The 18,321-nt window shown below is 39.0% G+C and overlaps 2 protein-coding genes across 2 annotated transcripts; one reads left to right on the forward strand and one right to left on the reverse strand.

The window, feature by feature from the left end:
* Nucleotides 1–1,533: 1,533 nt before the first annotated feature.
* fbxo5 (F-box protein 5) lies at nucleotides 1,534–4,912 on the reverse strand. The gene is made up of 6 exons (XM_085477189.1): nucleotides 4,618–4,912; nucleotides 3,514–4,085; nucleotides 3,252–3,422; nucleotides 3,002–3,092; nucleotides 2,425–2,646; nucleotides 1,534–2,260 (listed from the first exon to the last, which is right to left on the reverse strand). The coding sequence occupies exons 2-6, from the start codon at nucleotides 4,068–4,070 to the stop codon at nucleotides 2,015–2,017; spliced, it is 1,287 nt and encodes a 428-aa protein (XP_085333315.1). The 5' UTR covers nucleotides 4,071–4,085; nucleotides 4,618–4,912; the 3' UTR covers nucleotides 1,534–2,014.
* A 3,796-nt stretch (nucleotides 4,913–8,708) lies between these two features.
* mtrf1l (mitochondrial translational release factor 1-like) lies at nucleotides 8,709–15,765 on the forward strand. The gene is made up of 8 exons (XM_085477190.1): nucleotides 8,709–10,563; nucleotides 10,677–10,756; nucleotides 10,930–11,034; nucleotides 11,401–11,479; nucleotides 12,577–12,740; nucleotides 12,926–13,043; nucleotides 13,422–13,558; nucleotides 13,787–15,765. Exons 1-8 carry the CDS (start codon nucleotides 10,164–10,166, stop codon nucleotides 13,997–13,999), a joined length of 1,296 nt encoding a protein of 431 aa, XP_085333316.1. The 5' UTR covers nucleotides 8,709–10,163; the 3' UTR covers nucleotides 14,000–15,765.
* Nucleotides 15,766–18,321: the final 2,556 nt, after the last annotated feature.

Raw genomic sequence — 18,321 nt, forward strand, 5'->3', positions numbered from 1 at the left:
ACTTTTTCATGTTTGTCCTAAGCATGAGTCACCATGCTAGCCTGCCACAATGAATTGTGAACTATTTTTTTAGTTTTTTTTCCCCAAAACTGACCCCTGTGTAAGAAGATGTACATGGTAGGTATATACACTGCAGGTACACCTCATAAAACATGAGACCGGATTATACATTTTCTGGGCTTAAATGTGTTTTTTTCTTTTAATACTCTGTAAAAATGGGCTCTCCATAATTCATCTGTTTTATTTAAAGTGTTAACATAAATCTGTACAAGCATACATGACCAGTTATCCTATAATCCACAGTATCTTGCAGAAAGATACTGCAAGATCACTTCAGTTCATTTAAATGTCCTGTATTTTCCATGTGAAGAGCAAAATAACAGTCAAGTTTCATAAGTTGACAAATGGTCAAAAAAATACAGAAAAGCTGAATTGTCCTTGTGAATTAGTCTGTGTGTCTGTATATGGGATTTTTATCTTTTAGGTAAAATTGCCTGTTTATGTGATTTCCCGGACCTTTCCTCATAGTTTGTTGCTGTTTATACAGCTTGAAATGCTTTTACAATCAGGCTTTAATTCGTCGTATTAAAAGAATTTAAATATTTCACAAGAGAGCTTTGGCACTGAGAGGTTTTTTTCATTTAAGTCATAGTCGCAGTTATAGATTACTTCAGTGGACAGGAGATGGAGAGGCAGCAAGCAACACTGCCCTCTGCTGTAATAAAAGCTGGCAGATAGAATTGAAAAGAAATTGTTCACATCTGATGCCAATGATGCCACTGGGGCTGCATGTTGACTACAGCGGCTCTGTGGGAAATTATTAAAAAGAAATACTTTGGAGCTTTAAATGCAGTAGTTGGTGTTATACTCAAAGTTTTTCTGAGGTTTCTGCAGTCCAGCCTGAAAGTAGTCATCAAGCATTAAAGTTTAATAGTCATATTATTTAGTATTACATATTTTAAAAAAAATCTTGTATAGTATTAACCCAATAAGGTGCTTTGTTTACAGGCTGCATGTTTGTCATTTCAGAGTTTGAGAAAGCAAAAAAGGAGAAAGAGCCTTCAGCTATCAAACCACTTGCGTAGAACCAGCTCCCAGTTTTGATCAGGGAACAGACCATCTGCACTTTTAAGTGAACGCTTCACTTTCCTTTTTGATAAAAGCAGGATCAGGAGACCTTAAATCCTTTAGTTATGTTGCCGTAGGATTTCCCATGAAGCAGAGCTTTTCCTTTCATGCTTGCCATTAATTTAAATGCCACTACGGTCTTCTATAGGTAATGAACCAGGCTTAGCTGAATTGGTACCATATAAATAAAACCGACTTAAGTATCATTTAAACTAAACTGCGAAAATTTAAATTGTTTGTGATTTAGCAGTTTAAATATACAGAATTCAAACTTCAAAGCAGTGTTAAACTGATGGCAAAGGCACATCACTTCTTATTGCAAACTAAACTGATGAGCGCAGAAGCTTTACTCAGCTTCCCTGAGATAAATGTTGTGTTTTTAAAAATAAGTAGAATAACACAAGGTAAGGTTTTAAAGAAACAATGTATTTACAGGAAATACCATACCATACAGTACAGTACAATACAATAAACTTTAATACTTATTCATATTTCCTGAGTATCAAAAATTTATTTAAAACTACTAAACAATTTACATTATCTAAAAGTTACATTACAATATATTTACATACATTTCATTTAAAATAAAATAAAAGCCTTTATTTTGGGTTTTTTGGCATCGTCTTCTCACAATCAGGATATATTTTTTGTTCGATTGTGTCAGTTTTCTTTGAGTGTTTCACTCAGTGTTGACTTCCGTATACAGGTTTTGGGAAAAGTACGTGCAGTGAAGCCTTGCATTTTCAGGTCGAGCTTATATAAAAACTTCCACTCTTGTCCGAGGTTTGGACAGTGCTAGTGGAAACACTGCTGGCTCAGAGGTTAGCTGCTTTAAAAAAAAAAAAAAAAAAAAAAAAAATCTGAATAAAATTCCACAAAGCTTCCATCACAGTCGCCTGATGTTCTTCTTGCTGCGAGCGCTCCCCGGTGACGTCTTAGAGAAGTTGGCTCGGGGAGTCACGGTTCTGCAGGGGGTCGAGCCGTGGAAAGACTCCTGACAGCGAGTGCAGAAGGTGAAGAGACAACTAAGGCGAGTGCACGTAGCTTTCTGAACCTCATTCAGATGTGTCGCTGGTGAGCCGCAGCGTTTGCAGGCACGAAGAGACTCGTGTTGCTTCAGAGTGCTGGCAGCCTGGAGATAGAAAGAATGAAACATGGAGGTTTGTTAAAAACAAGGCTATAAGGAACATTTATGCATTTCCTACAGTGAAAACATCATTTGGAAAATTAATCTTGGCCATGAGGTTGTTTTTCAGTTCTGTTGCATCAGAGTGAATTGTTGAAAACGATGCTCACCTGGATGTACTCGTTGAAGCGTGAGCATCGGGAGGTGGGTGTGCTGCCTCTCTGAGAGGAAGCAGCCCGTCTGGTGGTCATGCAGCTGGGGGTGGACGAGGAGGATGATGAAGATGGAGTCTTTGAGGAAGCCGTGGTCTGCATGCAGGACAGCACCATCCTGGAGACGGCCACATCTCTTGTCAAACCAATACCCCTCTGTCTCAGAGAGTTTCTTGACTCCTAAAAATGAATTAATCAAATGATTAGAACATTTGCAGCTTTAGCAGTATACTGTTATTCATATTGTTGCAAGAAAAAACAAAATAAAGACTCAAAACTAAATATTCTTATTCAGGTTGCCTTATAGAAAGAATGACATGAATTGTGAATGCGTCATCCTTTCTTATAGCTCTAACAACCACCCGTTGCATGTTTTCCTTACATGTGCAACTGTTCTTTTAAATAACTTGTAAGAAGACCTGTACGGTAAGTTGTGGTCTTTCTTACTATGTAACTACTTGATAAGAATCACACTGATGGCCTGAAGCACAAAAGCATTGTCTGAATCAGTGTCATGTTGTGCGAGTTTCCTCACCCTGAGTTCCTGCTCAGCTCGCTGACACCGCCTCAGAGCTGCTGCATCTTCACAGATGATTTTCCTCCAAGTCCTGCTCACTTTCTTACAACTGTGAAGTTGAAAAAGGAAATGTAACATGCGATTAATAAGAGCACAAAATTAACAGTTACAAAGATTCAAAAATTAATTCTGATATCACCTAAATTCAAATTTCCTTACTGCCAAATACATTTATCCAGATAGGACAAAGTGAAGGTTTGTAGCTTACCTAATGAGGTCCAAGTCTTCCAGAAAGGCCAGGATCTTTGTCAGGATACATCTCATGTTTCTGGCCAGCAGAGACTGAAAGATATCGCTGTACTCCAAGCCCATCTGACGTCCAATCACCCGATCCAAAAGAAAATTCTCTGCAACTTTTGTGACAATGCTCCAGTCGTACCTAACACACATAGAAAGACAACATTTTATAGCTGCCCAAGCGTAAACCAATCTAGATGAACACCCAGTCAAACAAGATGTCAAAATCTTACCTCTTATTCTTCTCATAGCTCTTAGCAAGTTCTTCACACACAACCCGCTGGAAGTTCAGTATAGGCAGGTGGCTGTCGCTGTGATGGCCGGATGGGGTGGACGACGAGTATGCCGCAGTTCTCCTCTGGGGACGAACCACAGGAGTGCAGACTGCCTCCAGTTGAATAGGGGTGCTCCTTACTTGACATTTGGAAGGAGAATTATGTGGCATTCCTTGATTTGTAGCAGTAGACGACACTACTGTGGACTTTCCCAGGATGTGGACATCCTCTTCGTTCTCATGGTGATATTCAATCTGACTGTTTTGCAGAGAGAGATAACCACTATCCTCAAACTCCAGAGTCCTGTCATGCGCCATGCCAGTGCTGTTTTCCTTGTCGTGGATTGCACTGGTGTTGTTTTTGGAAGAGAACAACACCGTGGTCACCTTTACAGGGGAACACTGAGGTTTGATGGGGATGGGCTCTTTTACTTGGGAAGCTTTGGCCTCCACGGCAGAGGCTCTTGGAGATTCGCACGCGGCAAACTTCATGATGATTCCGTTAGAATGAGACATTCACTTTGCAGATTTCTAAGTACAGGAGAGAAATAACAAGATTGTGTTAGGTTAGGTTTTACGGAGTGTACGGGACTGAACGCAACACAGCTTCCCAAATGCAAGCTAACCAGGCCACATTAAACATCAAATGTAAGCTATGAGTGGCTAGACAGGGAATAAAGCTATAATATAAACACTGTTGTTTAAAAGGGGAAATAAGGTTGGAAACTTTTCAATAGTTAGTTTTCCAAAGTCTTGATTTTGGCGCGATGCAAATTTGGCGGAAATGTAGCGATGACGTGAAGCTACTCGGTTTTCGCCCATTTATGCTGTCTTTGGTCAAACGTATGTCAAATAACATGAACTGGACATTAATGAGAGTGATGGGCGTTAAATAAAATCCTGTTATAATACCGAGCTACATTTGCGTGGTCTTAGATGATAATATGGTAAGTAGTTTGCAACTAAGAAGCGACTTATGACAAACTCCTCATACCGCGAACAGAATAACATTCCGCTAAAGAGAACTCTTGAAAGTTTAGAAAAGGTACGTAACTCCTCTTACCTTACTGTTGTTATATCGTTATCCACAGAAGAGTCCTAGTAGCTGGTCAAGTATCTTCTCGACTGTCGCCCGCTCTTCCCAGATTAAATACTCCTCAACTGAAAATCCGCCAGTTGCAGCCACTCTTTTGAAATCGGTGCGCAAATGGCGCAAACCAATCACAGTACAAGGGGAGGTTGTCTCTTTAAAACGTCAACAAATGAAAGCTGGCTTCAGTTTCGGTAACGTCACCGCGCAGTGAACGTGTTCCCACTGCAAAACTGTCGTGAAAAAAACATGGCCTTTCTGAGCGCCATTCAGCGTTTGAAGCTAATGTAAACAGATATATCTCACGCACTTAAACGTAAGAAGTTTCTAAACGTTAGCCGATTTGAAAATCGTGGCATCCTCCGGAACTTAGCATATTTTGCAGACCGCAAATATGCAAAAAACAAAATAATATTTCCAAATCCTATATTTTGAATATGGCACTTCATAGGCGAAATAAGCCTTTTAACCTCCTAGGACCTGGCGTCCACATATGTGGACATCACATTTTGGGTTATTTAGACCAAAATACTCAATTTTGCTCTACAAGGGCCTGATATCCACTTACGAGGACATTATACTGCTACAGTTTTATCAAAGTTTTAAACGAATATCCTCGTATGTGGCTCTTATTTTTCTTAAAAACAAAAATAAGGTTTAAAAAAAATCTGGTACTTATTTGTTTTTACATTCATCGGGCCCCAATGTGACCAAATATCAAAGAGAAATTAAAAATGCATGCCGTGAAAGAGTTTGGGTCTTAGAGGAGGTTAAAGTCTTTTTTTAAAGTTGGTATGTTCGGAATCTTTAATGCAGCTTGAAATTAGAGTTACTATTGAATAATTCTGTGTTGTTAACACTAGAAAAAATAAAATTATGCATGCACTAATTGGGATATTTTGGGTGAAAATCGATACTACTGTTTAAATAGAATTTATTATTAAAAATCTTTAGCACACAACCTTTAACCAATTAGGCATACGATAAACATCAGCCATTGCTTGGTAAATACTGGTAAATTCAATTACCAATTAATTATTTGCAGGGTTTCTGAAAAGTTTGAAAGGCCCACGGATGTTTAATCAGTGTACCTGATTAATATTTATGACTGAAACTAACACTCCCGTTTCAGGATGCTTCAAACATTTAAACATTTAAACAACAATTTTCATCACTGGGTTTTATTGAGCCTGTTCTTACATGGAAAACATGAATAAGAGACTCTTTCCTGCCATGATTCCCACTGCTTGACAAACAAAAGCTCTACAATGCAGATAATGTACAGGATGGTTAAGTTCACACCCTGCCTGGAATGTGTTAAGTAGCTCTTTCACTGAAACCAGTGGGGGAAGCTGGGGGATGTAATGTAGGTTTATTTCCAGACACTGTCTCAGCTTTTTTCTCTAACACTTTTCTGTTATTTAAGTCATAAAAAACATAATCAGGATCTCTGTATAATTTAATATTTACAGGACAGTGAAATGGGAATTGTTGATCAACTGGGAGAAAACATGAGAGAGGGTCACTGAAGATGTATGTGACGGCTCATTTTGCATACTGGAGTCCACCCTGATAAGTTTAGTCTCTTGATCCTGTTGTCAAACTCTAATTTACAAGTTTAGTCGTTCTGGTTGAAAGCTGTCCCAGATACATTTCAAAGCAGCTTAAAGTCAATAAAATGCTCAGGTGACCAAATCGTTTTTGTAAAAGCCACAAAGGCCATTCTTTGCTATTTAGCTTACAGTTTCTGCAAGCTAAAGGTGTATATGCAATAATGTTATTTAACAGTCTGTTGTATACGACTTTAAACTTTAACAGTTTAAAGTGGGGAAACTGTGTGCTATTTTTCCTGGTGTCTATTTTGAGCGCTGAACAATCTACTGTGGTCCAGAGCAAGCAGTAAAGTATGCAAAGTATGTACCAAGCAAAATTATGTGTTTGTATTGATGTGTTGATGCTGATATTAGAGAGTTTTGTTCATGCATGTGTGCCAATGAATTATTGTTTCCAGATTTAAGACAGAACACAGTGAAATACCTGCACCCCAGACCACATATGGTCCCTGCTCATCCTCTTGATTGCCAATTACTTCCAGTATAATATGGGTTTCAGCGATATATTCAAGTGGCCTGTTAATTAATCCTAATGATTCACACCATGCCCAAGCAGTGGGGGGTCTACAATTCACATGCAATATCATTGACTCCAAATGCCATGAGAGGCCACTCGAAACCCCCCACCCCACAGTTAATTAAAAACAAAGCAGCCTTGTTAATTAGTAGCAGCAAGATTGTGCAAGACTGATTAGTATAATTATATATGGAAGGATATGTTTATCTTGGGGGTCAGGGATTTATTAACATTACACATTTGCACATCCAATAGGCTAAATTCATTCAAATGTATTTCTAAAATATAATTTATGACAGTATATCTGATATTTGTCTTTTCCTTGTCTGTTCAAGTAGCATTTACAGTGTGGATTTTGTTGACAAGTTCATCAAGGATGGGAAATTTACTGAATTTAGTATTCATTTATATCATTAGCTCAAAGAAGAAGGTGTGCTCATATCTAAGGTTAGTTTCAATAAGTTTGGACAAAGAATAACATGGGGGTCATTCCATCTTAAATTCTTTTTTTTAGAAGTCTAGGGAGATTGGAAAGAAACAAATTGGACTTCTTTAAGTTATATGAAGACGGTTCACCTCTCATCTGAGAGGCTTCTTCAGTTCTGACAGTCTCTGAAGGGTAAATAGTTATATCCTTCAGAAATGGGTAATAAACATGTTGAATGACATGAAATTCTTAGTCACAAATATGAAGAAAATGCCATTCTTATTCAACTTTCATGCCGGTTTGAGAATATATGATAAATTATACCATAAAAAACAAAAACATCAGTATGTAGTCTAATTTGAATTAGACTATCTCTTCCAAGTTAACAAATTGGTAGTCAGAAATTAGAAGTAAATATGAAATTACAGTCAAACTGAAGCTGGAAGCATAATGAAATCAGAAGAGCTTGGAAAAAAGGTCAAGTTACTACAGTAAATTTGCAAGCTTATGGCTAAATAGTTGAGTAGAGCTACTGTGTCTGTGCATGGGAACAGTGTTATTATCATTATCATTATTGTTGTTGTTATTGTTGCTGTTGTTATTGTTTACCACAATTTCAGATCATGGGTCCATTCTTCGTACCTCGCTAAGTAAGTTAGCTGGATTTGATTGTTGACGATTTCGCGTGATCTTGGATCGTTCGGTTCTCCGAAGCTCATCCGGGACTTGCTGTCATAGCAACAGATCCGTAAGCGTAAACCTGCTCGGGAGCAGGCTTACTTTATGTAAACAAGATTAGATCGCGGCCACTCAGGTATGTCCGAAAGCAACAGCGATATTTTACCACTGTTTTACCATAAATAAATATTATCAATGTAACTAAAGTTAATGCAGTACTTGATCCTTTTATTGATTCCATACAGATACATACAGGTCATTTCCTAAAAAAAGGGAAATGTACTATTAATCATTCTATTTCATGTATTTGATTATTTCCGATGTAATTCATATTGTAGAGTAGTAATAGTAAATTACTTCGTGTAATCAAGATGAGAGACCACGGCTATAAAAGCGAAGGTGGATTTGGGAAGTCTGTCGCAGCCATGTCCTGTCCGTATACGCGAGCCACCCATTGCGGAAGGTGCAAGATTGATAAGGAGAGTTTTCAGAATTCAGCGTATATTGCGGGATAGACAGGATCCTTTAGCTCAGCGCGACAGTGTGCTCATAGAGAGATATCGATTTTCCCGTGAGGGTATTATTTACTTAACCAACTTGTTGACGAGGGGGTGCAGGACCACCACCTGTCTTTTTTTGCTCTGCCCTTTTCTTGGTTGCTGTTATAAACAAACAAACAGAGTATTCCAGGGTCTCTTTCCAAGAGAATAAAAGCAATATAAGTGATAAATATTACCATTCTGTAGAATATTCTTATATTTCACTTTTACTTGTTCCCATGTTCTAGTGGGTCCTGTTGTGGCTCTAATGTGAAAGAGGATATAATGTAATATAATATAATATGATATAATGTAATATAATATAATAAATTTACCCTACCGCCTACTGGTGTTGGCCAGAGGGGCCGATGGCGCGATATGGCAGCCTGGCTTCTGTCAGTCTGCCACAGGGCAGCTGTGGCTACAACTGTAGCTTGCCTCCACCAGTGTGTGAATGTGAGAGTGAATGAATAGTGGTATTGTAAAGCGCTTTGGGTGCCTTGAAAAGCGCTATATAAATCCAATCCATTATTATTATTATTATTATTATTATTATTATTATTATTATTATTATTATTATTATTATTATTATTATTAAATTACTTACGAGTTAAATTTGTCAGCAACTTTCTGCCAGCCCTCTCTCCTTTCTTTTGCAGCCTTTGCAGTGTTCCCTTGCGTTTTAATTAAACTCTGAAACTCCTGAAATCCCTCAATCAAGAGTTCTTGCTCTGCTGCCGAAAAATACCGAGCGCGCTCCTTCGACATTTTCGCCGACCAATCAAAGGGTTGCCGATCAATGTTTCTACTATCGATGCGTAGCCCCTGTTAAGCCACCCAGTGATCTCACATTACTTCATCCAGCAATACTAATCGTCAACAACAGGTGTGTTCGGAGAACCGGAATAGCGATGATTTGATCTTGGATGTAGTAAGCGAGGTACGAAGAACGGACCCATGTGTGGTAACCCATTCTTTAGTTTCTCATTGTGGCCAGGTGCAGTACACAGCACCATCCAGGAGGTGGCAGCAGTGAACTGTAAAGCTGTTTCCCAACCGCAAGAAATATGAAAAAAAGAAGAAAATGTTCAATATGTCTGCGCCCTTTAGCAAGGTGGTAACGACGCAAGCTGTTTGTAAATGATGTTAATAGGACGTTTCTAGACAATGTTTAAAGAATTAATGACTGGAGCCTGTTCCGATATAGACACCGCTAACTGGAAAAATGGAGTAAAGCATTCGGCAGCTTGACATTTGATTTCATGATCACGTTGAGCTAGCAGGGAACCTTCAGTGAGTTGTTTACCTCCTCAGATATTCATATCATGTTTTTGTAGATTAGTTCAGGCTTAATAGTAAAAACCCCGCCCATCAGCCATGTTTTGTCAAAGATTTTCTAAATCCAAAAGAATAATCTGTTGTTGGTTGTAGTATTCCGCATTATAGCTGCTCACCACTGACTTGAACCTGTTACAAAATTTTAAAAAAGTAAAATTATCACTACCGTGTTATATTTACGCCAAGTTGAAGAATTTTTCTTCACTATATAGGCTGTATCGTAACCCTTGTGTTGTGCTCGGGTCAAAAATGGTCCCTAGTATCTGGGAGTAATTTATTTGTGTTAAAACATAAATAAATACCAACTTTTGTATTTTTGAATGAGATTTGGCTAAATGGACTAGAGACCGGCAAAAATCAAGTCTGTTTACTACGCAGTGAATATTTCAGCCACATCTACATGTAAAATGGCTTACAGAAGACTTGTAAACCTTCTGCCCAGAGTAAAAGAGTCTGCCTATAACCTATGGATACCTTACTTTCAAAAACCACCATATGTCTTAAACCAAAGTGTTGAAAATCGAGCTAAAAGAACTCTTTACACCAGCACACCACTGATGGTGAAGTTGCTGTCAGTGGATGAGATTTTTGCCAGGAAGTCTCTGCAGGAGCACCTGAGGAAGACTGAGGCACAGTACAGCGAATGTTTACAAGCCATCAGTGGTAATTTGGGAGAGGAGCAGTGCAGTGAGGATGAACTGAAGGCCAAGAGGACCAAAGTGTCCCTTCTGGCTCCTCTTATCCAGACCATCAGAGAGCTGGACACCAAGCAAAAAGAGATTACAGAGACTGAGACGCTTCTGAAAGGTTTGTGGAGAAAGATCTCTAATTAATAAGCCACATTTGGCTCTCACTTTGTGAGAGTAGAATCACTCTCAGATTATGGTAAAAATTGTATTTGTGTCTGTTTTTCCTCAAAGATGAAGACCCATCTTTGCGGGAACTGGCAGAGGTGGAGAGAGCAGGCTGTTTGGAAGATATTCAAACTCTTAGACAAAAGGTAGAAACTTGATTTTTTCACTTTGTGATATCAAGGTCTCAACCGAGCTGTTGGTAAATCTTATTGAGCGCGCTGACAGCGTTTCTCTTGGCATTTTCAGTGTTGTTATACTTGTCGCACAGCTGACACATTATCACATTTCTCTTGTTAATCAACATGCATCATCAAATCAGATTCTGGATCTATTGATTCCAGAGGAGGAGACTGATCTGAGTGACCTCGTCCTGGAGGTCACCGCTGGCGTTGGTGGTCAAGAAGCCATGCTGTTCACTGCTGAGGTCAGGAAGTACATATGTGTATTAGTTATTTTAAATTGAATATTTTTATTTAATATTTTTATTCTATTCTGTACAGTTGTGTACTGTATTTATTCTTATTGTATTCTAATTTTTGCCTCATAACTTTTGCACTGTCCACTTCCTGCTGTGACAAAACAAATTTCCCACGTGTGGGACTAATAAAGGTTATCTTATCTTATCTTATCTTATCTTATCTTAATATTGCTATTGCAGCAGGCCAAAAACGGGATGCTCACAGACACAATTGCCATCTGCAATAAAGAATAAAGAAAGAATAAAAAAAATAAAGAATTAAGCGAAAGGTTTTTTTTCTGTATTTACATGCCAACTTCCTCTCCCCTTAAGGTGTTTGACATGTACCAGGGCTTTGCTCATCACCACAGCTGGTCCTTTGACATCCTGGAGCACACAACCAGTGAGCTAGGTCAGTCGACACATACATTTCTATTACAAAATCTTCCACAAATGTATTTTTGCCATCATATCATTGTTACACCTTTTAAGAAAACTATCATTACAGTTGTTTTTTTTAAAAAAAAATAGATTCCCTTAATTTATTTATTGGATTTCCAAATGAAGGAAAGAAATTAAAATAGATCTGTTCAGTTAAAGACACAAGCTCAGCATCATATATATGAAATCATGTAGTTTACAGAAGCCAAATTTCGAATTACTATATTTACTCATAGCAAAGTAATAATCCTAAAAGACAAAAGAAAGCACAAACAAAAATAATGCCATGCACTAAGAAAACTTCACAGAAAACAGAAATGCTTGTTTAACAAATTTGAGAGAAGAATCAAAACTAATCAAGAATTATTCTTGATTAGTTTCGGTGGTCTCAGTCACGTGGTCACTCTTACGCTTTTACGGATTTTCTCGTTTAGTATCAGAATCAGAGTGAACTCAATTTTATGTGTCCTTTCCACATGGAAAAGACAGTGTTTGGCAATTTTTGAGCTAGTGACTGAAATTTAGGTTATGAGGTGATGTCTAATTAAAAAAAGAAGAAAAAGTAGATTCGTAAAATATGTGTTTACAAAAAACAGCAAAGGCCTGAAGCTTTGATTTGGTAAAATTGTAATAACTTATATCAAGCACAAGAGGGAGCCCTTGTGTCACAGAAATGCTGAATGTTTGGCAGCATGGATTCAAATAGTGCCAGTAAACAGTGGGCAAAGGTTCATTTTTAAACTTGTAATCTAAAAACATGCACCAAAACAAATACTTTATTCATGCTCACATTAAAAGACTCAATTCATACCTAATTTTTTCCATCTGTTTTTGTATTAGAGTAGTGACATTTTAGCGGTTGTTATAATAAAACAACATCAGGGAAATCAGCTTTTTTTATGCTACAGTGCTTAACAAATTCCTTAGACCACCTATTGTAAAAAAACAAAAACAAAACCCCAAAAATAAGAATACACAAATATTAAATTTATTTATGTTAATCTATGTTAATTATTTGCCAAATAAAAAACTGAATTCACATTTTTTTCACTGCTCACATATGAACAGGTGGACTACGTCACGCCTCAGCTAGTATCAGCGGCCCTCAGAGCTACAAAAGGATGAAGTTTGAGGCAGGAGTTCATCGCGTTCAGAGGGTTCCCAAGACTGAAAAACAGGGCCGGATGCACACCAGCACCATGACTGTGGCTGTGCTGCCCCAGCCCACTGAGGTACAGCTGCACACGATAGATGGATGTATCCAAATAACAAGGATGCTGTTAAAACAGCTCAGTTTGCTTAAATGAATCCTCAATAAACTTACAAAGTTTCCAGAGTGTTTTGTTCTGTTTAGCTGCTGCTTATCTAAATATATGTAGTATGTGTAATTTGTAGTGTTTGTGTGTGTTCTTGTCAGATCTCTTTCACAATAAACCCAAAGGATCTCAGGATAGACACTAAGAGGGCGAGTGGAGCTGGAGGTCAACATGTCAACACCACAGACAGCGCTGTCAGGATAGTTCATCTTCCTACAGGTAAAAACTGTACAAACTGAATGCAATACATGGCAAACAAGTTTCGGGCATCTTTTATTCTTTCCACTAATGGGGAAAATGGACTGTTTTTCATAGATTATTAATGAAAGGAGATGACAGTGCTGTTTAAAGTGGTTGAAAAGAGCTAGGTTAATTGGTGATTGTAAGCTGACTGTAGGTGTGATAGTGAGCGTGAATGGTTGTTTGTGCATATGTATTAGCACTGCGACAGATTGGCAACCTATCCAGGCTGTACCCTGTATCTTATCCAGTAGATAGCCTCCAGATCCCCCACGACCCTGAATTAGATAAGGGGAAGAAAATGTAAGGATGGATAAATGCAGTAAAGTAGATCTTTATTGTGTGTTTGTTGGGCAGGTGTGGTCGCGGAATGCCAGCAGGAGCGATCCCAACTGAAGAACAGGGAGAAAGCCATGAAGTCCCTGAGAGCAAAACTGTACAGCATGAAGCTGGAAGAGGAGACCAGCAAACGCTACAACCAGCGGAAAATACAGGTGGGACACAGTGAGATACAAAGGACAGTTAAAGGTAAACCACAGGTGGAAACCATAAAATACAACATAAAATACAGATGTGATGCTTTGTCTCTAAAACTCTGACATGATGTTGAATTTGACTGGTGTGAAAATATAATGAAAACACAGGTAAGATATTAGTGGTTTTGTTGCTAGAAGTAACAAACATTGCTAAATTCAGTGCTTCTCCTCTTCCTTGTCCTCCAGATCGGCACTAAAGGACGATCAGAGAAGATTCGGACCTACAACTTTTCCCAAGATCGCATAACAGACCACCGGATCAGCTTGACTCTGCACGATTTAAAAAGCTTCCTGCTGGGAGAGGATCTTCTGGATGAAATGAACTCTTCACTTAAGGAGTTTTCCAACCAGGAGATTCTCATGGAACTGCTGGGAGAAAACAGTCAGGACAGCTCATGACTTTGTCTCTTACAGAATGTGCATTTATTTCAAATAGTAATGTAATGCTGGTCATTCCTAGACTGTAAAAACTGTGTGGGGAAGAAGAAGATGATGCATTGAAAGTGGGCACAAATCTCAGCAGTGCCTGATACGAGATGCGTATCTGAAGGTGATAAGCAGCGTCACAACAAACAAAAAAAAGTGGTAAATAAAATGTATGAGCTGCACAGTGATCACAAAGTCGTATGTTTTGGTAACTCGTGAGTTGAAGAAAGAGAAATTCAAAAATTTGATTCTAACACGTTTCATGCAACAGAAATGAAAATGAACACAGCAGATTCTTCATCTGTTTTCATTATAATAGCAGATGGATTCTCCAGTGATTGTCTCATGCTGGGCAGCCTTCAAAAAATGCTGCCAGATGTGTAACAAGTATTAACTGGACAGGACAAGGCAGGAATCTGCTGCCAGGAAAGTCTGAGCTTTTCTGCAGGGGGTGTGTTGAGATGGAGGGCAAAGTGGCCCTAGCCTCTCCTGATCTATTACCCAACCCCAATAAGCCAAATCACCGAATCACACATGTGAAGCTACCCACTCACTGTGGTGACTCACTGTGACCAAGGGAGGAGCTGAAAAAAACTTTAGGTGATTTTTTTTATGTTAAATGTTCATACTGCTTAAGCAGGATTATAAATTTTCTCTGCTTCCTTACTACCCAAGAGGTCATCACAGCAGATGGATCTATATATTTGATTTGGCACAGATGTGACACCAGATGCCTTTCTACAACCCTCCTGTTTATTCAGGGTTATAACCTCTGGTCTCAAACTAGGGATGTTTTTAGGCAAACATGTTAACCACTAGACTATGGAAACACTTCAGTAAAAACTTTAAAAACTTGTTCCACCAAAATGCAAAACAGTTATTCAGTACAACATGCTATTTAATCTCTTGCACAGTGCTATTAATCATATACTGTCATCTATATTGGAGCATGGGGGTGGGAAAAAAAAAGTCTGAAAATCAAGCCCAGTGATTTACAGTGCTTAATAAATTTATCAGACCATCTGTCCTAAAACCAAGGAAACACGAATATTTTAGAAATCTTTTAAAAACTTGTTTAAAAGTTATATTTTTATTTATTATTTAAATAGCAAACTGAATTCACGTTTGTATACCTCAATTTGAGGTCACTCACTGGTTACAAATGAATCAAGCATAACTAATTTTTCTGCTCAGGAATGCAAGTGGATTACTTTAATTTGGCATCTTAATAAAAAAATAACATGCTTTACTGTTTTACAAAAAAACAGAAAAAATAGTAGATTCGTGGACCAGAACAATAATTAGATTTTAGCATTAAAAATACAATTTTGATTAAAGAGCTTGCACATACTGGTGAATTAACCATTACAGAAGCACATAAAATAATTTTGGTAACTACCAATACTGGTAATTTAAGGCAGCTGTGGCATAAACTTTAGATTGAATGGTAGTATAATACATTTGTTAAGAACTGTACCGGTATATACCATTCTTGTTGAACTGAATCTGATCAGATATTCTGAATTTAAATTTCCAGTGGACCCCCTTAGCAACCTAATTTTATTTATTTATTTTTAAGTCTTTGAGTCACCCTGTTTCTTGTGGGATCTTGCTCTAATTCAACCAAAATGACCTAATTACTGTTCTCTCTCTGTCTCTCTTTGTTTTTAAGATATGGGGTATTGTGCTTTATTTTTATATGGATGGAAAATACATTAAAAGAACCACCCTAAACCACATTTGCACTTTCTGTATTAAATAGTGTAAACTCTACTTTGTTTATTTAGAAGATACACTGCTCAAAAAGAAAATACAGGGAACACAAAAATAAGACATCCCAGATCTGAATGAATGAAATATTCTTATTAAATACTTTGTTTTTTACATAGATGAATGTACTGAAAATAACATTACACAAAAATTATTAATAGAAATCAAATTTAGCAACCATGAAGATCTGGATTTGGAGTCACACTCAAAATTAAAGTGGAAAAACACACTACAGGCTGATTGAGCGAGACAAGATGTTCCAGATGTGCTCAATTGGATTTCAGGTCTGGGGAATCTTGCAGGAACTGCTGATAAACTCCAGCAATATGAGGTCTACCATTGTCTTGCATTAGGAGGAATCCAGGGCCAACCGCATCAGCATATGGTCTCACAAGGGGTCTGAGGATCTCATCTCGGTACCTAATGGCAGTCAGGCTACCTCTGGCAAGCACATGTGGCTGTGCAGCCCCGAAAGAAATGCCACCCCACACCATTACTGACCCACTGCCAAACCGGTCATGCTGGAGGATGTTGCAGGCAGCAGTCTCCACGGCATCTCCAGACTCTGTCACGTCTGTCACATGTGCTCAGTGTCAACCTGCTTTCATCTGTGAAGAGCACAGGGCACCAGTGGCGAAGTTGCCAATCTTGGTGTTATCTGGCAAATGCCAAACGTCCTGCACGATGTTGGGCTGTAAGCACAACCCCCACCTGTAGATGTCGGGCTCTCGTGCCACCCTCATGGAGTCTGTTTCTGACCGTTTGAGCAGACACATGCACATTTATGGCCTGCTGGAGGTCATTTTGCAGGGCTCTGGCAGTGCTCCTCCTGTTCCTCCTTGCGCAAAGGCGGAGGTAGCGGTCCTGCTGCTTGGTTGTTGCCCTCCTATGGCCTCCTCCACGTCTCCTGATGTACTGACCTGTCTCCCCCATGCTCTGGACACTACGCTGACAGACACAAAAAAAATCTTCTTGCCACAACTTGCATTGATGTGCCATCCTGGATGAGCTGCACTACATGAGCAAATTGTGTGGGTTGTAGACTCCGTCTCATGCTACCACTAGAGTGAAATTTTCTCCATCAACTCCCCACGCTGCCACCTACAGAAGTTCTCTGATGACTCTGCCATAGTCGGCCTCATCACAGGTGAGGACAACTCAGAGTACAGACAGTGGACTCTGGACTTTGTTGACTGGTGTCAGCAGAACCACCTGTTGATCAACGCTGGGAAAACCAAGGAGTTGGTGGTGGACTTCCGGAGACGCAGACCCACCACACTGACACCGGTGAACATCCAGGGAGTGGACATTGAGATAGTGGACTCTTATAGGTACCTGGGTGTTCACCTGAATAATAAACTGGACTGGAGCCACAACACTGATGCTCTTTACAGGAAGGGTCAGAGCAGACTCTACCTGCTGAGGCGGCTGAGGTCATTTGGAGTACAGGGAGCGCTTTTAAAGACCTTCTATGACTCTGTGGTGGCATCTGTCATTTTTTACAGTGTTGTATGTTGGAGCAGCGGTTTATCGGCAGCTGAGAGGAAGAGGTTGGATAAGCTCATCAGGAAGGCCAGCTCTGTTCTGGGATGCACCCTGGACCCAGTGCAGGTGGTGGGAGACAGAAGGACTCTGGCCAAAATAACATCTCTGATGGACAGAGTCTCCCACCCCATGCATGTAAATGTTGCTGAACTGCAGAGCTCCTTCAGTGACAGACTGCTCCATCCTAGATGCATGAAGGAGCGTTTCCGCAGGTCCTTCCTCCCTGCAGCTGTCAGACTGTACAATCAGAACTGCTCCCAACAAACATAGACGTTTACATCTGCGCTATAACTGCAATAAGTTAATTAACCGATTCGCACTACAAGCTGGTTTGCCTCTTATCTGTAGTTATTTTTATTTAATTTAATAACTGTACAGTACTCTCTGTATATAGTAACCACGGTCCTTAATCTAAATATGTAAGAAAACTTGTGTATGTTTCTGTTCTGTGTCCTGTGTCCTGTTTGTTTGTATATGTGTCTTTTTGGCTGCTGTTACAACCAAATTTCCCCTTGTGTGACAATTAAAGGATTATTCTATTCTATTCTATTCTATTCTAAATCACTGCCAGCATTCAAAAGTGACCAAAAAATCATCCAGAAAGCATAGGTATTGAGATCTGTGGTCACCAAATGAAAAACCCTTCCTTTATTGGGGATGTCTCGCTAATTGCCCATAATTTCCACCAGTTGTCTATTTCATTTTCACAACAGCAAGTGAAATTGATTGTCAGTCAGTGTTGCTTCCTAAGTGGATAGTTTGATTTCACAGAAGTGCGCATGACTTGGAGTTACATTGTGTTGTTTAAGTGTTCCCTTTACTTATTTATTTATTTATTTATTTATTTATTTATTAGCAGTGTAGTTTGGTTGGGCGCTCGTTTTCCTTATGAACTACATCACCCATAATGCTCAGTGCGCTAAGGGAGCTTAATAGAGTGATGGGCTCATCGGTCTACTCCTCAACATCGTCCAATTTCT

Source organism: Copadichromis virginalis, linkage group LG13, assembly GCF_057382275.1.
Source record: "Copadichromis virginalis isolate Kocher_CV1m ecotype Utaka linkage group LG13, C_Virginalis_male_GT1.1, whole genome shotgun sequence".
NCBI lineage: Eukaryota > Metazoa > Chordata > Actinopteri > Cichliformes > Cichlidae > Copadichromis > Copadichromis virginalis.